The sequence below is a fragment of the Plectropomus leopardus genome, chromosome 11 (assembly GCF_008729295.1).
Source record: "Plectropomus leopardus isolate mb chromosome 11, YSFRI_Pleo_2.0, whole genome shotgun sequence".
Lineage (NCBI taxonomy): Eukaryota > Metazoa > Chordata > Actinopteri > Perciformes > Serranidae > Plectropomus > Plectropomus leopardus.
The window spans coordinates 4,817,870-4,840,775 of NC_056473.1; the positions used below are offsets into that span (position 1 = coordinate 4,817,870).

At 38.7% G+C, this 22,906-nt stretch overlaps 1 protein-coding gene across 1 annotated transcript; it reads left to right on the forward strand.

Moving 5' to 3' along the window:
* Window positions 1-1,458: 1,458 nt before the first annotated feature.
* Window positions 1,459-22,625, forward strand: tbc1d2b (TBC1 domain family, member 2B). The gene is given in 15 exon segments (XM_042496538.1): window positions 1,459-1,841; window positions 3,487-3,637; window positions 6,936-7,110; window positions 8,857-9,011; window positions 9,190-9,443; window positions 14,246-14,668; window positions 15,824-15,934; window positions 16,143-16,339; window positions 17,733-17,908; window positions 17,911-18,223; window positions 18,310-18,430; window positions 19,332-19,463; window positions 19,465-19,518; window positions 20,816-20,937; window positions 21,402-22,625. Coding segments are annotated over 15 exon segments (2,922 nt in total). The 5' UTR covers window positions 1,459-1,499; the 3' UTR covers window positions 21,598-22,625.
* The last annotated feature ends 281 nt before the right edge of the window (window positions 22,626-22,906 follow it).

The window sequence follows — 22,906 nt, forward strand, 5'->3', positions numbered from 1 at the left end:
TCCTAGCAGGAAACACTGCAACAGGCTGCAGTGTATTCTGTTATAGAATTTAGTTTTATTGTATGAATCATACCGTGACTAGCATATAGTTAAATGCATCTCAACATTACAGATAAATACATCGATGATAAAATACCTATTGCCATAACTGATTTCTTTATCAGTATACTGCATCTCCTACAATGAGCAGATTTCATTTTCTGAAGGTATTTACATATGTAAAAAAAAAACATGTTTTAAGTGATGCTCTTTTATTTCATTGTATCCACTTTTTATTTTCCTACTTCATAATTTGGATGCAAATGTCAAGATTTTTGTTTCCTTTTCTTATTGCCTTTTTTTGGATATATTGATAGTATAGGTAAAGACATGAAACATGAGGAGTGCAAGAAGGAAATGGTAAGCAACTAAAGTCCCCAGCAAAAATCTAACCAGGAATTTATGAGATTATGCATGCAAACCATTAGGGAATTGAATGGCCAGTATAATAATTTTTTTTAACCTTACTGCATTTATTGGTGGCATGGTTGTGTATTCACTTCACATATTGTTTTAAATTGATATAATATTGTGGTAACATGGTGCATGTAATATAGAATATTTTGTTTTTAAACAAATTACACAAACAAATTGACACGGAGAAATCTGGGGTTAAGTTCTGTTTAAAGACACAGAGATCAGCAGTGGTTGAATGCAGCTAAGTATATTTAGCTGAGTACTACTAAGTGCAAAGTGAGGAACTTTGGCATAGTATTTCAGTTTATACTCCTACTTTACTACATTTTAGAATTAAATGCATGTATTACACATTTTCTAGCATGGGTTGCAAGAAGTAGATTTAGAAAGATATTTTAAAGAAGTGAAGAAAAAAGATAGGGCAAACCTATATTCATAATGATCATTATAACATATTTGAAATTATGTCAAAATTAAAAATTACTTAGCACCTTTTTCAGGTCATTTCTTTGGTTTTTTTTAAATGTTATTTTTTTTTAGTTTTTTTCTTTCTTTTTTTGTTGTACTTTTCACTAAGTTTTCTCTAGTTTGGGGGTAACTTCTTTCATTGCTCGCTGCCTTCTTCCCATGTTTTTGAAAGAAATTTAGCCAATTTACTCAATGAAAATGTTAAACCTTAAGGATAAAGAGCCCAAAGATGTAAAACCATATTTGTCCCACACTACCTGACTTCACCCAATCTCTAATTATGGGGATTTTAGCAGGAAATCAGGAGCTTTTCTCCTCCTGTACTTGTAACAGGTAACTTACCTAACTATTTTCTACCTTTTTATAGCAGCTGAAGCGTCTGAAGTTGGGTTGCACACGTGGTCAAACACCACCACCTAGCGGTGCCACTGCCTCTCACATGCCGCACACCACGTCACCGCTGCAATAAACTACATCTCCCATACGCCCCTGCGCAAGAGGCAGGCAGTCATGCGGATGGAAACAGGAGTGGGCATCCGCTGCTGCGCTGCAAGAAGAAGAAACTTCGAGGAAAGATGCACGAAGAGGAGGATGGCAGCGAGTCAAACTCCTGCACAGCCTCGCGGATCGTGGCCTCCAAGTCCGTGGATGTGTCCGAGGTCGAGGGCGCGCGGGAGCAGGCCTCCAAACTGTGCGGCTACTTGAACAAACTGTCCGGCAAGGGGCCTCTGAGGGGGTACAAGCCGAGGTGGTTCGTGTACGATCCGAGGAAATGTTATTTGTATTACTTCAAGACACCCCAAGATGCCTTGCCTCTCGGGCACATCGAGATTGGCGATGCCTCCTTCAACTACGTGGTGGAGGGAGAGGAGGGCCAGTTTGAGATCCGCACCACCGGGAAGGAGTTTCTCCTTAAGGTAGCAACTTTTTCAGCATGTTGTTGCACTGCTTTGCTGTCATTTGTCACTTCCTTTCTTATGAGTGGAAAAAGGCAGACACACCCATCCTAACTTGATTTTATTCCCAGCTTTGATATTAGGCAAACATTTCCTAATGTGTCTGCTGACAAAGGTGTACTTTGACAGCTTTTAAGAAAAGCTGGCTAAAAGAAATCGATTGCACACGTGGATCATGTTTGTCAGACAAGAGCTTAGTAGGCACATAACTCAGCTGATTGGCCCCAAACTCACTGTCAGCCCTCTGTTTACATTCAGAGATAATTTTAGACTAAGATTTACATGCACATGAGCTCATCCGCCCTCATGACACCTTTTTTTTTTGTAAAGGCTCAACTCATGTGATGATCTCTGCTGTCACATGACTGACTGGTTTTTAAGACAGGTGCCTCTGCTCTCACTCTGCCTGGAGTCTGGGGCATTTTCAGCAGATGGTGAGAATGGTTAATACCAGACAGCTTGCAGGGCCCGAGGCTGGAACTGAGACTGAAACCAGCGTCTGCCCTCGTTCACATGACAGATCCTAATAGTAAGCTGCTATTTACAGTGCTCCTGGGCTTTTTCATATGCTTTATTTAACCTTTAGGGCCACCTTTAATATTACTCACAACTCATACCACCCTGCGCTCAAAGTGTGCTTTTCAAAATCAAGTTTTAAAAAATATTATGCAATATTATTTTCTACTTTCATTGAGTTATTTTTTAAACCAACATCAGTCTTAACCATTAAAATCAAATATTCATTAATTTTTGGAATGTTAACCCTTTAAATTCCAGGTTTCTGTCATAATGTCACTGTTTGTAGGTTTAAAAAAATGTAATTATTTCTAATAATTAATATAATAATTAATAAAAAAAAAAATAAAAACATATAATAAAAATATAATAATAGAAAAAAGTAAAAGTTTTATTATTTTTTGATTATCACAGTATAGGATATGTCACTGATTAGCAGCAACATTTATTTTTCATACTTTTTTTTTGTGCAGTTTCAAATACTCACTCATACCGCTCTGCGCACAAAATGCTCTTTTTAAAATCAGGCTAAAAGGTCTGCTTTAAATGCCAGGTTTTTGTCATTCCCAAATATGCTTTTAGATTAAGAAAAATAACACAATATACTAGATGCAAAGTTTATTTTTTTTCTGAGTATCACAGCCTGGGATATGTCAGTGATGTGCAGCAACATTGATTGTGACAGTGCACCGAGAGGAAATAGCATGTATTTTCTCCATGTGCCAATTATGGTTAAAATAACCCCAAAAAAGACATCATCAGGTGGAAAATAGTAAAAATTACAAATTTTAAGGCAAAAGCCCAGAATGACACCCGGAAATAATACAGTACAATGGCTGTATTTATGCTTTGATGGCTGTGTGTGGGACAGTCCCAGTCCCAGTCAAACAGTCCCAAAGGGTTAATTCACAGCTATTATTATTTTCCAAGGCTTCCAGTGATACTTATTTTTGAGATTTCTTTGAACCTTTTATCCCTAAAATATGATTCAATTGTAACTAACATTGTGTATATGTGTGTGTGTGTGTGTGTGTGTGTGTGTGTGTGTGTGTTTGTTTGTTTGTTTGTTTGTTTGTTTTTGTGTTTCTAGGCTCCCAGCAAGCAGGTGATGCTTTACTGGCTCCAGCAGTTGCAGCAGAAACGTTGGGAGTACAGCAACACACGAGGCTCCGGTCAGAGAGACAGCTGGAGCTCCCCGACCTTGGCCTACCCTCCTACCGGCCTCGTGGGCAAAGACAATGGTAGGGTGGAACACACTGAAACTATGGATTATTGGCAGAGATGCACAGTAATGGCATGTCATCGATATCGATAAAGACAAATTGAACATGTGCAAAACATCAACCCTAAATTGACGGATTTTTCATATTCTGCACAATGAGTAAATATTATATACTTTGAATAGAATTGTGTTTCATGTCTTCATCTGCTGGTGGGCCATCATGATAAGAGTATGCCTAATATGATTTTAATTCCACTACAGAAGAGACTTGATCTCTTAAATTAGGTGGGGAAAAAAGTGGATATATCGATATTGGTATCGTTTGATGGCCAAATGAGGTGGTATATATTGGCATATCGTATGTCGGCAGAAAGTACAATATCATGCATCCCTAATTGTTTTTTTTATGATTTAATAGTTTCATCTTAAAATGTCAAAAGAAGTAAAAAAAAAAAAAAAAAGCAATCACGTTCCCACAGCTGGAGATGAAGTTGACAAAGAAAAACTGCAAATTTTCACATTAAAGAGGTTCGAAATGGCAAATGTTTATCATTTTGTTAAAAAAAATAACTGAAACAATGAATCAGCTGGCTATTAAATTCATTTTTATCAACTAATCAATTAACTGACTTATTATTACAGCTGTAGTATACACACACACACACGTACGGTATATATGGATACTGACTTTCACTGCTTCCTTACTTTCATGCACCAGGTGAAGGTAAACACTTTTGTCTGATCGGTTAATATTTACACAAGTGCTACAAACAGAAGTGATTTTGTCGCAAGTTTCCCAAGCTCCTACAGGAGCGTGTAGGAGTGGTTATGAGAAGCACTGATTAATCTGAAATCAACAAAGTGCAAAAGATCTACTTTATCTGGGGTGTGTTCATTTAAATGCACTCATTGAAACAGAAATCTCTTTGTGTGAACTGCTTGCTGTTGTCAAATGTTCTCACATGCATCTATTACTGTAACAGGACAGAGTAAATAAAGCTCAACAGCATTTACAGTATAAAGCAGAGGCAGTGTCGGGGAAACTACATTAAAACTGTACCAAACTACCAGCTAGCTCTCAATAAAAAGTAGTTTATTTACATCTTAACTACTCTTAAAAACTAAAGCCTGTCAAAGTAAAACTATTTCAAAAAGTAGTTCAACTGCATCCAAACTGGGAAAGAATCATAGTTTGAGTCTGGGATCTATATTGCTACACAGAGGTGAAACTGGAGAGGTATACAGAGTATTTGATCGCAGACATTTCGGCTGCAAACCAGAGGTGATTTTAGTAAAATGGCAGGTGATTGTCATTAACCCTTTTAAGCCTGAGCTAAGTGGCTCAGTTTCTTTCAAAAACTTCAGAAGAAGGCAAAAATCAAGTTAGTGAGAAATAACCCAAATATCTACAAGATATTAGAGATATAAAATATACTTCCCAGCATACACACTGTTTTTTGGTTTGCTTTTAACAAAAATGTTTTTGAATGTGTATCCATCTTAAAAAAGCACAAATACTCTTGTTATCAGTGTATATAAACACATACTAAATGGAGGGTTTTAGTCAAATATATTGATTTTGTCAACATTGCTCAGGCCATACAATAATCATCTCAAATCAACAGTTTTGCAAAAATCAGCTGTTCCTGATTTAAAGAAATACAGAATGCAGAAGTGCTTCACTGATGTTTTGTTTTCATACATTATTCTTTTAACACTCTGTGTTGTCTCTGTCTCAGACGACCTTGACCTTTTGTCAGCACGCTGTGATGTCATGTGTGGGTGCAGGAAAGACATGTGAAATCAGTAAAGGTCTCCTTAACTGGAATGTTCCCTCTTGCTGTGCAGAGGGCATTGAATGTTTTATGTGGCCTTTTTTTTTCTTTTTTTCTTTGGCATGGCTCATGAAAGATTAAGATGAAGATTCGAGACTGTCTTGTAAAAGGGTGTAAAGGTCGAGATGCAGCATGTCCAAACAGACCATAATGTAACACGTGTAACTAATTTTCTTTATTAATTAAAGCTGGCACAACTTCAGAGAGGATGGCAGGATTTGTTTGTCAGAGTCAGTTCAAAGGTTTTTTTTAGAGCAAAAGGAGTTAGATTATTGTAGTACTTAAATTAAAGTGTAACAACAACTATGCAGTTGCAGCTGGTTTCCCTCTTGGCCCTGACAGCTAACTGTGGAGCCGTTTGGCCGTTAATAACACTGGTTCCCCTTTTTTTTTTCAGCCAAGGGCCTCTCAAAATATAGAGAATATACCAAGTGGGAACCTCCTCATGTGCATCCCTTGGAATCATTTGATGAAGTGCATTTTTTACACCTCTAAAATCTAACAATCTAAAAAGAACAACCAAGAGAATAGCTATAAAGTTGTCAGATCAATATGTAATTTATGATCTATTTTAGATTTGGAAAAAATGTGAACAATGAGCCCTTTTCTCAACTGCATAATAATAATAATTAAGTAATATTATTATTTTTTTAAGTAATAATATTATAATAATAATTTGCTAAATCTAAAAAACTTTCCGATGACTCCCTGTCAGTGTGCTGTGGACCTCTGGGACTGACCCCTGCTTTTTTTTTTTTTTTTTTTTTTTTGAGTTAATGTTTTTCTGAATTGATTTGCAGATATGGATTTCCATTAACCCTCAAAAAATTCAAATTGAAACTGCGAATATAAAATTATATATAACTATAACTATATAACTGCATAAAAATACAGTCACCAACCAGACAGGCAGATCATGACTCACTGCTGTTAACAAAAGTGCTATTAACAGTAAAATAAACCATCAAAGTGGAGAAACATGTATCCTCGGCCAACATGTCTGCCGTAAATACACGTGAAGAGTTGATTTAAAGGGGACTTCAGGGCCTCTGTGACTAAGTATACAAATCATACCAGACTTGAATCTGCGTCCTTGCACATATATACACACAAATGCACATCCAAAACATATTCTCTCTTTCCTACTGATTCCATGACCCCCACTTTGAGAATCACTGCTCTATGAAACATTCCCACACTTAACCAGCTAACTTCATACAAAGAGAAACATTTATATTTAGCTTTCTGTGTTCAGAAATGCTGCATACTGTATTTTCTGACGGTTTAGAGAGCTGCCCATGAAACCACAGACATCCACCCTGCTGCAAATAGAATTCTGGGCAACTCAAGATATTTCTTCACTTTACTTTGGAAACCATTTGCGGTCATGACAATATCATTTCCTCAACAACTGGTGGTGATGTAAAGAATGCAATATTATCATTATGTTTTTCTAATGGCGTCCGATGTGTTTTACTTCAGATGCGCCCATCTTTGAGAAGCTAAGTGAGAGCATGGAGAAGGTCCGCAGCGACTTTGCCATGGAGACAGAGACAGATGGCGGGGGAATGGTGGGGATCCAGTCAGCCAGAGGGCCTTCTGCTGCGTCCACGAACCCCCTCAACTTCTCCCTCAGAAACTTTGGTACAGAACTCAGGTATGGCTGAACAAAGGCTTTCTGCAACCTTGTGAGATTATATCGTACTCATGGTTTTTAAGTTTTTTTTGAGTCCTTGCCAAACAGGCACAACTAGTTTGTCCGCCATGTGCCCTGGTAGAGTATTGAGGAAAGAAAATACCTATTCAGCTCTTCCTGTGGTCGAATGCAGCAGAGGAAATGGTTACATCCATAGTTCACTAGTTGCTCCAGCATGCAGCCATCAACAGTTCCCCTTTTGGACCATACAACACATCTTTTCAAATGACACTGAAATGCTAAAAATGTGACATGGCTTGGAATTTGCTTTGTGATGGAAAAATAGTTCACTTATAAAAGTGCACAGGAATCCACAGCATTTGAGCTGCAGTGCTACCAGGGCTGGATGATGTTGAAAAAAATACCAGAATGCAGTTATTCTGACCAGTATTGCAATGTAAGAGGGAATTATAATTTTTACATCTCTATTTTTTTATATTCCAGAAAAAATATATTGAGATAATTGTGGTGTGATTTTTCCAAGAATCAGTACCAAACATAGGTGTTTTCTTAATCCTTTGAAACTTGAGCAAATTGGCTTGAATTTTTTCAAGAACATGGGAGGAAGGCAATGAGCAACGAGAGAATAGATTACCTAAAAATTAGGTAGAAGTTAGTAAAAAGAAAATTACCTATAATTAGTCAAATTTTCAACAAAACAAACAAGTTTGCTCAGGGTTAATGGGTTTAAATTTTGAGAAAGGCGTCTAAAAGCAGCACAACAAAAGTGATGTCGTTTCAGGTTTCATAGGGTTAAGTCTGTAGAACATGAAGTGTGAGACAGAACATCTCTGCAGCATGGCAGTATGTGATTTAAAATGTGTCTGTACGTGGTATTTTGACACACACTTTGCCTTCAACAAATATTGCAATAAATAAATATTGCAAATAAATGTTATGTGGCAATTGCAGAAAGGCAAATTTTGATTAAAATGATGATAATGAATTGTTTTGCTCTAAATGCTACTCCTACTTCTTAAAGTTCCTCACCAGTCTGCTCACGTATTATGAGGATTTATTCCCATATTTGAAAATTCATAGTGTTATAACTCACAATCAGAGCAGAAGCCGCTGAAGCTCAAGAGTGTCAACACCAGAAATGTGATATGTCAGTTATGCTCGTGAAGCGTCCATCACAGGGAGCTGTAGACAGTTGCAATGATTAAAATCGAAGTGCCTTTCCAGTCACATGGACATGAGGTGAACGATAGAGAAACGTGGCTGAAACACGTCCAGTGTGTATGAGGTGTGAGGACGGCAAGAGCTGCATTCTGCTGCACACAAATAGTCAGGAGGTTGCAGTGATCTCACATTTAGAGGTGTGAGTCTGTGTGGGCTTATGGTGAAACATGACCCTGTTGATTTTACTTTCAAAAATGTGTTCCATTTATGTTATTTCTTATTTATTTGTAAGTCATTATCTCCCATTGAGTGTAACCTTGCTGAGCTGTATTGTGTGTATTTTTACCTCTGTATAGCTGCAGTTCTGTTGCCCTGTGTCTTTTGGGAATACTTTTAAGACCTCAACAAAGGCCGTTTCTGCTTATGTTGCCGTTAACAATGTAGCAGGGCATCAGACTTCCTGTCAGTTTTCCCATGATCCCTGAGGATTTTTAAAGCTCTCACATATCCGCAATCACTTTATGTCCTCTGATACTCCACACTTGTGGTCTTACTCACGCTGCCGTCTGGTTTCTGTTCTGTCAGGAACTCCATGTCTTATCTGCGGCCAGGCAGAGGAGGAGAGAGCAGACGCAGTGTGTTTTATACCCACAGCAACAGCAGCGCAGAGGAGTGGGAGCTGGTGGACGCCCCACCCAAGGACTGCCCTGAACAGAAACCTCATCCTGACACACACAGACGTACGTCTGCTCCCTGCTGCTTTAATATTCACACACAGCTTACATTCCCCAGAGAAGAATTGTCTTTTATTGCTCCACTCATTTGCTCAACACTATGACAAATGGACAAACAATGCATTTTTCCCACATGTTTCTGCCTGCTCCAGCTGCCTGACTCTGCTTTATTGCTTATTTACAGATTCCTTCGGTTCAGCTTTTACTTTCGACTTAATGCGCAACTCATCGCGGCCCAAGAAGCCTTTGCTCCGAGACATGATGGGCGCCGGAAGGTTTGGGCGTAATGCTGAGGCGCGCAGTACAGAGAGCTCCCTAGTGGATTGTAATGGCAGCAAACCTTTGGAGATGCAGCTTCGCCTCCAGAGCCAACAGGAAGAACTCAGCCGCATGCAGCAGGAAGCGACCAAACTCAGAGAGGAGCTGGCCAGTCAGAAGGTACACTTATGTCACTCGCTTTTCACTTAAGTGAATTAAATGAAACATGTGATTCAGGGGAAGTATAAAGATGGAGAAATGTTATCATATGTACAAAATGTCATTACCTAAAGATAAAGATTTAATTACATTTTTACCAATTTAGCTTCATTCAGAAAGTCCTCTGAAGTTTCTGGAAGTTCTCCTGTCCATCCAGACACGGTCACATGTGCGCAAATGAACTTGAATGACCGTCACCTGCTGAGGCGATATTCCTGTTAAATGTGAGCGGTGGCGGGTGTGCTGCACACAGACAGCTAGCTTGCTCACAGATGTTATCTAGCGTTCTAATAGATAATGCAAAATATGACGTTATTGGTACATATTCCATTTCACTGACAGCCAGGCAGCATCTCTCATGTGGGGCAGTTTGAATCTTCCAGTAAGAAACAAGATCAGCTGGTTAAACACAGCATCAACCAGCATCTGTTGCACACATACTCCTTTGCTGAGGCTGCAACTTTGTTGGTCAAAGTTCACCAAAGTTGAACTCTATGTGATGCAAAGATGTAAATTTGTTTTGCCACCGAAAACTGTTATTTTTTTACTCGCCCCTTTGCTCACATTCCGTGGAGGTGAATGGGAGGCGTATGATAATTTTGCATGTTACTGTACTTTAACACCACAATCAGTATCATTTGAAGCGTGCACTTTATTTGAATATTTGCTCCACTTTACCTTCCACAACAGCTGATGGAGGCAGCGGCAGAGCAGCAACTTTGCTGTTCAGTGGAATAAAATGACTGTTTTTCTTAATGGAGTCTGATATTTTTTTTAATATAATGGCTTCAAATCCCCATCAGTAAGGGCTGTCTTACAGCAAGGTAAAGTGGTGAAAATATTCTCAATGTAGCATACACGTCAACAGCAGGACATCGCTTAGCTTCTGTGCCGGTGTCGTGAGACTGTACTTTATTTTTTTTAGGTGGCTTAAAACTAATCAATGAAGGCAAAGTTTGCTCAGCGCTGTTTGATTATATGTATGTGACTCAGCGATTTTCTATCCCAAAGTTACTGTAAATAAACCATTACACATTGTGATTCGGTCTATAGCAGAACCTGTATAAAAAAAAAAATAGGTCTATAGCAATTAGCTGAAAGGGGGCATATGTCCACCTGCCTTGGTGGAGTTGGAGATACTTCATCAATAAATGGATTCTCTCCTGGTGCGTGTATTCTGGGACAAGGACAGTATTCCAATTAAATGACCTAATCGAGCTATAACTGCAGCTCCACTAAACTGTGCATGTGAACGTACCGAGTGTTTACCCAGTGGAGATAACCCGCTCTGCATCAGCAAACCCGCTAAGCCATGTGTAGCTTGTTTGAAAAATGGCTTGCCCTGGCTCTGTTTTAGCAACGTTTTGCACACCTTTAATCTATTTCAAGAGCAACAGCAAGCCATTGCTTCGGCTCAATAGGTGTCCTGAATGTTGCTGTCGCTCATAGTATATCTGGATACTTTTTTGCACACTATCTTCCACATTCTGCTCACCTTCTGTACGTTAGGAAAATGTGTTAGTCATCTTACCAGTGGTCTTGTTAACAGACATTGTAGTATCTTACAAAGAATATAGCAGAGACTTAGTGGTTTTCACATTTAACTGTAAAGCACCAGGATTAATTTCATAATGTGTGAATTATTCACATTCATTCCAGGCTCACTCGAGTGATTTTACTATCATTTCAGTTAATTCAGCACAAGCTTGAGGTTTTGGTGTCTGACTGAGCAGTTTGTTGTAATCCTGATGCTCTCACTAATACAGGAAGACAGCGAATGATTAGTCACACTTTAGCAAGAAACGAGGAAACAGCAGTTCTCCTCACAACACTGGCAGCTGCCTTGTTCCTTCCCATTTCTCTCTTATTTTCGTGTTTTGAAACAAGGCTGCAACAGTTAGCAGATGAATAATGTGTGTGTGTATGATTCCCCTGTGAAGCGGTTCACTGCCAGCTTGAACTTTAGTAAGAATTATCTGAGTAACTCTGAGTAACGCAGTCAGCTGGCCAACTGCAGAACTGGTGTTGGAAATATTCAGTCACTCCTAGCACCATTAAGCTCAAATGGACCATACCTGACATTGCTGTGATGTTGGGCTTAGACTGAATTTGTTTGTAATGTTGCAAAGAAATCCTCTGACCTCTCTGAGGACAATTTTTGCATTTTTTAGAAAACGGTTGCCAATATAAACTGTGTATTCAGTTTGTGCGTCACAGTTACTATGTTTGCATTTGTGTGACCAGGTGCATGTGGTTGCGTTTTTGTAAAGTCACATGTCACACACACATCAGTGCAACTGTGTGAGCCCTGTTTTTACACATTAACCACAGTATATACTTATAATGATATGATGGTAAACTTTTGTTATTGAATTTCAGGCTCTGTCATTGCATGTAATTGGTAATGTGGGTGTAGTGGTGGCTGTGCTGCATGTTGCTGCTAAGGTCAGTATGACTGTGGCCTCTGACAAACAGTGTGGACTAGCAGGGTTTCTTCCAGGAAGTTATTTAGCTAAAGTGGTAAGCTACAAAGATCCTGATACATCCTGATGCAGGCAGTTTAGTGCGTGCATAAAAAATAGCCACACTAAAGATAATGGCTTCTCCAATGTGAAATGGTGTCGAAATGTGATCACTTCATAAAGTTAATGAGCTATTAAGTTACACCAAGTAGAGCGGGGCAAAGAGAAAGGGTCAAGGGTATGAATAGATTTTGCAAAAAAAAGAAAAAGAAAATAGAGAGAAAAAAGAAATTAACATAATAAGTAAATACAAATGAGATACATAGAAAAACAAGGGTAGAGTTAGGAGAAAATTAAAACCAGAGGACAAATACTACAAGCTGCAAGACGAAAAATGTCAGTATAAAATAATACAATGATATAGACCAAAAACGACAACAACAGAAGCAAAAAAAAGAGCAATAAAGCCAATAAAACCTAAATTGAAAAAGTAAAAGAAATAAAATGGATATATATGTGTGGTATGTGTATGTGTGTATACCTATATATATTATATATATATATATATATATATATATATATATATATATATATATATATATATATATATATATATATATATATATATATATATATAGATATATAGATATAGATATAGATATACACACATACACATACCACACATATATATGTATATATGTGTGTGTGTATATATATATATACATATATATATATATGCAGTCATAGGTGTCTGTCATAGGGCAAATCTAACAGAATATAAATTAATTTTGTAGATGGATTTAAAGTAAAATAACAGGCTGCAAACTGTGGCAACACTTTGTAAACTCCTATTGTTATTAGTTGTAGAAAATAAAATTATATTATATAATATACATGTTAATACAGACATTAATAACTGATGTTTGTGGAACGTACATTCTGTTATTTACTTTACTGTAAGCTCATTATGCCTTTGCATCCAGCAGTGTTAAAGCTGGAGTAAAGGACTTTTCTGTAAAAATCAACATCCGTTACATTAAGCCCTTGTCAAATGAGTTCTCACAGTGCTGATTAAACCTATTAAGCTCTCTGAATTCCACAGTACACTGGAATAGTCGTGTCTGTGGCCACTTTTCCATGCTGGCGCACTGACAGTGATGCGCTTTACGTCAGCCAGCCAGAGCTAAGGGGGGCAGGAGGAGAGAGAGACTGTAGCAGCAGATCAGCTGCTAGTATGGCAGAGAAGTCCTAAGAAGCTAATTCAAAAGAGCTTTAAAGAAACTTGGAGAAATGATTAGAGTCAAGTATTTTCACAGGAAGACTTGAAGAGAGCACTCTGGGAGGCTGGGGACATGTGGTGAGCTCAGCTCTATCATGAGCATGTGAAAAAGAAAGTATATTACCTCATAGTTTTAGTTTGATCATGTGCTATTGACATTCCTGTTTACTGATTAAATTCCTGCTGCTTTATATGCTCTGTGCTGAGACAAACTATTCAACATTGATTAAAATCTCGAAGGGATTTTGAAGGGATTTGGGCAGATTAAATGAGATTGTATTATCCTGTCAAAGGTTTCCTGAGTTCTGTTCATCTTTGTTGTCACTCAGAAAGCTTGATAAGCTCAGCTCACGACCGATTGTTTTGGGCTAGCCTTGATTTAATAGTTTAAAACCTTATGCTAAATGATGATCTTCAGAAAAACTTCAACATCCTTGTTGTGAACTTTTGTCTCAACTGCGCAGTGAATAAAACTCATCTGAACCAGCCAGAGAATCTGACTAAAAGAAAAGTGTTCTTGTTCCTAACACATGCACCCTCATTGTTTGTGTAATATTTGTCCCTGCCAGAACGTGAGAAACAAAAGTTCTGCATTCCAGCCTTTTTATTTTTTATTTATTTAACCACTATTTAACCAGAATAACCTCTTGAGACTAAAAGTCTCTTCTTCAAGAGTGTCGTGGGCCTAGACAGGCAGCAACAAACGTTACAAACAACAAAGAATTAAAGTACAAAAACAAAATGTAGTGTATGAAATGTAATTAAAATTCAGTCCGTAGTAAATATGGTAAGCTGTTACGCAGGTAAAATCTCAGCAAATAGAATGTGCAGCTGTCCCTGACATGTGCATTTTTTTAATTGATTTCTTTATTACATATTTGTGAATTTTCCCCATAAGGACAAAAGTCAACATCGAACTCATTATAATGACGTTTCTTGGGGATTTAATTAAAGGCATGATCTTGATACTTCAAGATGATGTGTTGATTTAAATATAAAAAAAATCTCTTTTACTCAACCAGGAGCTGGTGAGACTTCTGCAGCAGACTTTGAGGACCTCCCAGTGTGAAAGGCTGCCACTGCGCCGTCCACCGCCGATCCCAGGTTCATCTGCTGCTTCAGACCAGACTCAAGGTCCGGCAGTTAGCAAGGAAGAGGCCGCTCAGTGGGAGGCCCTGCTTCAGGAAAAGGACGGACAGGTTCAGTCCCTGTGCGGCCACATGGAGCGTCTCGCCCTGGAGAAGGAGAGTCTGCAACAGGAGCTGAAGGGCCTGAAGATAAAGGTGGGGGAGATAAACGACCAGCTGGGCATGCTGATGGAGACCATCCAGGCCAAGGACGAAGTTATCATTAAACTGTCGCAGCAGAGCTCCGAGCAGAGCTGCAATCCAGGCAACGGGTCACCACCTCCCAACAGAGACCAGCAGGAAGTGGACATCCTCAAGGTACAAAAGGAAACACTTAAAGCCTCTAGGAACCCAAATAATCAAAAACTTTATCAATATGTAATTTAGGGTCTTAAATGCATAATAAAAAGCATTTAAAAATGATCAGCCACTAGCCCAAATTTGAAATATCGTCTTTTTAGTTTTTTCAGTTTCCTGAAGCTGGATTTATTTGGCTGTGATTATCCCCGATACATATCACGTAATGTGGATAAAGCAAATCAAAAAATTCAAAGTCAGGTGTCGGTTGATACTAATTTAACATGCCAAACTGAAATCCTTCAACGTTCCTTTCAATAGGGTGCTTTCAGAAATACTAGGTGGGTTTCCATTACAGATACAGACGCCGTCACTATGTCCATTCAAAGGCGACATCGTTTACATTTTATGTAAACAATAATGAAAAGACAAGCCCCTTATACGTGTGAGTGGCCACATATGAGGGACCTATAAAAGCCCAGAAAGTGTTTCCATTGCAGTTTAACTAAATATAGCTTTTTGGAATTGCCTTAAATACCACCTCATGTGAAAGTAAAAACTTTTTTGCAATAAATGGGAGTTTTTTTAAATAAAATGACGTGTTTCCACTAGGGGAATTTTTATATTCGCAGTTTCAATTTGAATTTTTTGAGGGTTAATGGAAATCCACCAACTCACAACTGGAGTGTACTCAGGCACAAACTGGACCGTTGGTAAGTTCGGAACGCTGTTGGAATGCACCGTTCCATTATCCAGAGCACGGCATGGCTGTCATGGAGACGCAAGACATTGGACAAAGGTGGGATCTAAGGAGGTGTCAATCAAATCGTGATCTGCCATGCCCACACAGTCTGGAGAAATGCTATTATCCTCAAAATGAGCTGTTTTCAACTCGGTTTTCTAATAGTTTCAAACATTTATTTTCACTCAGATTTTTGTAGATACTTATTGAGATACTCAACTTTGATACAATATGTGCATTTTTACTATTTCAAGCCATGTTTTCAGAGACTTTAAACCACATGCATGGTTGTTAAATATGATACAGCAAGCTTATAGAACTACAGACATTGTAGTATTAATTTCTTTAGCTACAGTTTTATTTTATCACGGTTTGATAATGCTCTGGTTTAGTTTGGACCTGGGTTAACGGAATGCTTGTTTCTACAATTTCAGGACAGTCTTGAAGGCTACAAATCCCAGAACAAGTTCCTGAACAAAGAGATCCTGGAGCTGACAGTATTACGCAGGAACGCGGAGAGCAGGGAAAAGGCTTTAGAAGCAAAGGTACTGTCTTGTGTTAACGGTGCATTACTCTGTTAATAGAAACAGGAAGTCTGAGCAGCTTTTAGGGGAAGTTTAGCATCGACCTTAGCTGCTGCCCCATATTCCTAAAAATGCCAAGAAGGAACAATGAATAACAAACTCTAACCTCTCTACCATCAGTAATGATAACAAAGACACTTATTACATTCCTCTGTTATCTTTGCTGCAGTACACGGCCCTGGAAGCCAAGCTGTGCCAGGTGGAGAGTAAGTATCTGGTGCTGCTTCAAGAAGTGAAGATGCCAGTATGTTCGTCCTCAGAGCAGAGTCCAGCCCGAGAGGTCATCTCAAGATTACTGGAGGATGCGCTGCAGGCAGAGAGCTCCGATCAGCAAGAGCACCCCATCTTTAAACCCAATACTGTCAGGTATGAACTGTAGCTTCCTTTACAGCCTACATCATCAAAAACATGCACTTGCATTTTAGCAACAGAAGTAGAATTGTTGTCCATAAAATTCCTTGTTGCAGAGGGAGAAACCTCTATAAACCTTCACAAAAGACTGGAACATTTGTACAAGGATGAGGACAGCTGCCAAAAATTGGCTCCATAATCCTTGTTGTCCTTGTACACATTTTCCAGTCTTCTGTGGATGTTTATAGGCTTTTCTCACTCGGTAACAAGGAATTTTATGGCGAAAAATGCCACTTCTGTTGCCAAAATGCCTGCGCATGTTTTCCTGTCACTCACCAACAGCTGTTATGGTTTTTGTTTTTCTATAAGGTGGCTGTAGCAGATATCCAGAATGTGGTAGAACAGCTGTCTCCTATTTTGCACCCTGGTCTTTAAGTAACCTTCAGAACACACTACAGCTTCATGATTTTGTCTCCCAGGGAGAGTTCAAAGCTCTGATAAAAAAAATGATTAAGCTGAGGACTGCAATTGCTTTTCCTAAATAGGATTTTGTGTCATGTATCTTTTTGATTGACCTTGTCTTTTTTTGAAATGCTGTCTTTCATGTGTAATGGTGTGCATCTTCGAATAAGACATTTTAATCTCAAGGGACCTCTTGGTTGAATATAGAAAAGTTTATATACAAATAAAATACTTAAAAATAATAATAATAGAATCCCAATAATAAAATCTCAATAATTATTTTTATTAAAACTAAATTATAAATATTGATAGAGTATGTTGTTGAAGCAGATTGAAATAATTCTAATTCTAAATGTATGTAAAAATGTTAAAATGCAGTATAATTGCTAAAATTGCTTTTACAATTTGCTATAACAATACAAAAAGGATTAAATAAAAAAAAATAACAGAATTTTTAATGTATATTTGTATTAATTTTTTAAATTTCATATTATATATATAATGCAGAGAACAGTAATATAACACTGTAGTTAAAAAGAAAAACATAGACAGAAGTCTCAGTCCACTCAGTATCAATTTTATCAAAATCAAACAACAAATCAGGATAAATCCTGTGCATAAGAGAAGGAGACGTGATGATGATAGAAGCAAATGCAGTGCACTCACCAGATCTGTTTCCATTTTTCTTGACTGGAAAAACTTGCTCTCCTAATTGGTATTTAATTTGCTTTTGCTGTTGCTTTGACTTCTGTGTAAGCTCAGGCACGTCCTTTGGGGCTCGTCCAAAAGTATTGTTAAAAATTCAGGTGATCCAGAAATGATGTAGCACTGAGGGCAGGTTCAGCGAGTGTGGGTCTAAAAGTGTTAATAACTTTTAGAAATGATTGAACATCACTGATGAATGATCATTTCTCCACAATTTCGCTCTTCCTTGATTTGACCTCAGTGAGTATGACATGTACGGCTTCAAGACGGTCCCGGAGGAGGAGGAAGAGGAGGAGAAGCTGGTTGCGAAGGTGAGAGCTCTGGAGCTGAAGTCCCTGTCCATGACCGATCAGGAGGTGTCTGTCGGGGTGAAGTGGGAGAACTATCTGGCCAGCACCATGAACAGAGACCTGGTTCGCTCCCTGAGCTCAAGGCGCTGTTCCGCTGCGGCGTGCCCCACGAGCACCGCTCCCAGGTGTGGCGTTGGTGTGTTTCTTTCCATGTCAAGAAACTTCGGGACCATCTGGCACCCGACTATTATGAGACCTTACTTAATGTGGCCCGGGACAAGCCCAACCCGGCCTCAAAGCAGATCGAGCTGGACTTGCTGCGTACTTTGCCCAACAACAAGCACTATTCCTCCCCGAGCGCGGGCGGCATCCAGAAACTCAGGAACGTCCTGATGGCTTTCTCCTGGAGGAATCCAGATATCGGCTACTGCCAGGGACTAAAACAGGTACAGTAAAGGGGTTCTGGTGTCTCTTCTTCTCTCCTTTTATGCATTATAACCATTCTTTTTTTATTGCATGTTATTTCTTCAGGCTGGCTGCTATTGCTTTGCTCTATCTGGACCAAGAGGACGCCTTCTGGAGCCTTATAGCAATTGTGGAGGTCTTCATGCCAAGAGACTATTACACCAAGACTCTGCTTGGCTCACAGGTAAACAAGCTCAAAGGTTAATATTCTAAGCATCGGAAGACCCAAAGGCTGTGGTCAAATAGTCCCTTTTTGTTTATGAAGGTTCCTAAATGAGTAAAATGACTTGGAAGTATTGGAGCAGCTGCCATGATGAGAGCTCATATGAACAGTAACAGGTCTAACGTTGTACATATCTTGCATAGTTATTATTTTTATAAAATCATATTGGGATTCATGACGATAAATATGAGGGGAAAGGAGGGTGAGTGTGAGCAACAATCATTACATTTTACTTCTGTGACTGGAAGCCTTTATTACTTTTTATTTTAATTCTAACCTCAGTAATGATGTAATATTTTTCATGGGGTTGTCCTTGTTTTGCCATTATGACGTGCGTGAAACAAGAAGGTGAGTACACACAGGGCGAAGCAGATAATAATGACAACAATAATAATAGTAGTAATAATTATCATACCTATGATTATATTTATGCTCAGAATTGAATTTGTTGTGCACTTTTTTATGATTTACATTACAAAGGGCTTCAAGAAAGCAGCATAGTTTTGAAAGAAAATGGATAAATAAAGCTTTTCCCTAAGTCTTTATGAATTCTGTTTCATGTAGTCCTTGAACTCATGAGGCTCTTGGGTGAAGGAAAAGCGGTTTGGATTTGCATTTGGACTTCTCAATCTTAGCCTAGGAGAGTTGCTGTCTCCTTACTAGTGTTTACAGGTTTCTCTGGTCAGTGATGTCATATTCACGTGACGGTGCAGGTCATGTCTGATCATAGAAAAAAAATCAGCCCTGTTTGTTTTCTTTCTATCTGCTGCATTCGACCCTGTTTTTTTTTTTTCTCCTCCTGTGTAAGTAAAGATCTCTGTTAGCGATAAAGAATGTAAATATGTGTCGGTTGTGTCTGCAGGTTGACCAGCGCGTGTTCAGAGACCTGATGAGTGAGAAGCTCCCTCGGCTTCACGCCCACTTTGAGCAGTACAAGGTAGACTTCTCCCTCATCACCTTCAACTGGTTCCTGGTGGTGTTTGTGGACAGCGTGTGTGAGCGACATCCTCTTCAAGATCTGGGACGCCTTTCTGTACGAAGGGCCAAAGGTGAGAGGCGGACAAGAATGTAAAATTGTGACTCTCTAACTTCACATAATCAGGTTTCCTTTCAGATGTGATGCCAGGATTCTGAAGAAAATTTTAAAAAATGAGATAAGGAGACTTTTGCAAATTGTGTTTAAGCCATTTAGTTGTTTAACTTTAAGTCTGTCAACCTCTACATATTGTATGTTAGATTAGTTCTCTATTTGATTGTAAAGTTCCAAAAAGCACCAGTTTTTTTTGGGTTGACATATTAACCCACTGTGTCTCTAGACCTCTTTTACCTTGCCAAGGATCAGGGCTGTACAAAGTTAAAGCTCCATGAGCGTCTTTATAAATTAGTTTTTCATGTAGTGGAGCACACATGACATTATCACCTAGCTCTGTAGTTCCTCTTCAACTCTACAAAAGTGTTTTAGCCTGTTTCTTTGTGTGGCTTTGTGAATGTATTGCAGGCAGAGCTCTTTGTGAGGTCTTTATTTTTCTCAGTAGCAGTTTGCGGAGTTTGAGTTGTGGGGAATAATAGGGCTGGACCCTAATATTTGGCTTTTGACAGGACACAGTGACAGGAATGACCATGTAACCCAGCAGTTATTAAAGGGTTACACACCAGGCTCGTGCACGGTATCTCTCTCGCTCACTTTGGGGTCGGGATTGCGGCCTCTCCTGTATCTGATGGTGAAGTGTTGAAGTGCGTGGTGCCTCTCCTTTCCTGTGTTCCACTGACAGGATATAGTGACAGTTCTAGCAAATATGACAAAAAGTTAGTTTTTAGTAAGTTACCTACTCAACCTTAAACCGGCAATAACTAATTATTGGCCACCTGAGGACAGCAGAAACAAGCACTGACACTTTTAATCTGTCACCTTTTAAAACCATCATGGTGAACTTGTTCGCAAACAGTTGACTATTTAGAGAAAAGATGCAGGCAAGAAAAATGAGTTCTAAGACGCTATCACACTCTGTAGAGCTGAGGGGAACTCCAGTGTCGGTTGATAATTTTCTTTGGGTTCATCACTAAGAGAGACCACTCTCACATACAATTAGTCATGTGATCAGTTGTTGGTATGGAAATATTGATTATAAGCACTATATAAATGTAGGGAATCAGTTTTTATGTTATTTGGTACATAAATAGCCTTTGCCTCATATCAAGACAGTAAGGACTGTACTGTATGTAGAAACACCGCCTTCAGACTTCACAAGTGGCTCAACATGTCTGAGGGAAGACGTGTCACGGTGTACGGTCACGCATTGAATGTCATGAGGTAGATTTCACGGCTTTGATCCTTTTTCTCCACAGATCATATTTCGCTTTGCCCTCGCTCTCTTCAAGTACAAAGAGGAGGAGTTTTTGAAGTTGCAGGATTCCACAGCCATCTTCAAATATCTTAGATACTTCACACGCACAATCCTTGACTCAAGGTACAGTAACTGCAAGTTGTTTTGGTATTTCTGAGGTCAGACTGTTTGCAGTAAAAAGGAGTAAGGTAGTTGACCATAGAATAGCAGTAAATATACAGACCGATGAGGTTACGTCTGTAGACGCTGCAATAAGCATTACGCTGATCATAACAGTTGTACAAAAATAACTGGGAAATATTGGTAAAGAATACACATAGTAAGCTAAAACAGATATATAAAAGGGACAGCAGGATGTCAAATCTGCACAGCACAGAGCTTGGGCTGGACCCAAATATTTGGCTATTGGAGTATTTGTTAATTGGGTTGATATTTGGTTTTCAACTTAGACATTCAGATATTCTTTTTTTGCAGAGGATGAATGTCATTTCAGCGTTAGTGATACTGCTGCTGACCCTGTCACACACACACTGACAGGAATTATTATTTAACCCTGACTTATAAGACTGTATTTGTCATTTTTCCAGGAAATTGATGAACATCGCTTTTGTGGACATGAATCCGTTCCCCATGCGACAAATCCAGAACCGCCGCTCCTTCCACCTGGAGAAAGTCCGTCTTGAGCTGACCGAGCTTGAGGCAATCAGACAGACCTTCCTCAGGGAGAGAGAGACGAGTCAGGACGGGCGGAGCTTCGTCAGCGACGATGAAGAGGATAACTGACCTGAAGCTTGTGGCTGAAAAATGAAGACAAAGAGATCATCTCCTCACACCAGCGAGGTGTTGCAGTTGTAAAGGGATGTTTCTTAAAGGATTGTTGGAGTTGGTCTCCGAACCAGGACCAATAAACTGGACCAATAAACTTTTTATACATTTTTGAGTGAAATCGCAACAAAACATTGACCAAAACATCACAGGCTGAATAAGGCTTTCTATCAGTATTCCTGCCTTTTTTCTTTTTTTGTAAACACTTTATTTGTTGTGTGCTTGTGTGTTTATGTGACAGCCAAAACAGTGTGCGTTATCCACAGCTCTTCAACCTTCATGCCAAGCTACTCTCTACTCTTCGAATCAGTATTTTTAAAAAAACATGGCTGTGAACTTTTAATAGATGGAGATTTTATGCCTGTTGAAGGAATGATTGTATTATTTTCTAAACATTTTTAACATTTTTGCTCTCTCCGCCCTTAGTTTTTTTAATACGTCTTAAAATGTTTTACCTGAATCCTTTTTTTTTTTTAGTATTTTTCACATTGCTACTCAAAATGTCTTTTGTGTTAAATCCCTGTGTGTCCTGATGCACTCGAATCACTTATGCTGATATTCAGATTTTGCTGAAATTTAAGTCTTAGAGCCTTCTGATCAAAAACTCGTCCCAAATTGTACATATCATTCCAGCCTCCAGGGGTGATTCAGAAAACGTTCAAAGATGACTTCAAGATTCCTGTGTATTATCATGTGTTATCACTTATCTCAGGATTCAAAACAAATAACTAGAGACATACCAATTAAGCCATCATGCTAACGGTGTCAGCCAGTGTTGACTTTTTAACCCTCTGAAACCTGGATTGACATCACTTTTCTTGTGCTGCCTTCAGACGCTTTCACATTTAAGTTTTCTAAATCTTAACCAGTTGGTTTGATTTCTTTCAGAAATACAGGGAAAAAGGCAATGCACAACTTGGGAAGCGGTGTCACGCAAATTGCATGAAATTAGTAGCTTTAGAAAACTTTTTTTTAAAAAGATGAGGAAAAATATCCAACAAAATACATTTGTAGTCTTGTTTTTTCTTAGTTTTTTTAAAAAGGCATTTTTTTGTACTTTTCTTTTTTGCTCATGTTTGGGTCATTTTTTCTTAAGTTGCTCATTGCCCTTTTCCTGTGTTTTTGAAAGAAGTTAAGCCAATTTTCCCAGGTTTCAAAGGGTTATGTAAAATTTATGTAAGCATGGACAGTCCGGTTATTTGTTCAGATTCGGGGGAATGGTTTTTTTTTTGGTTTTAGTTTTTTTTGATTGATTGTTTGGAGTATC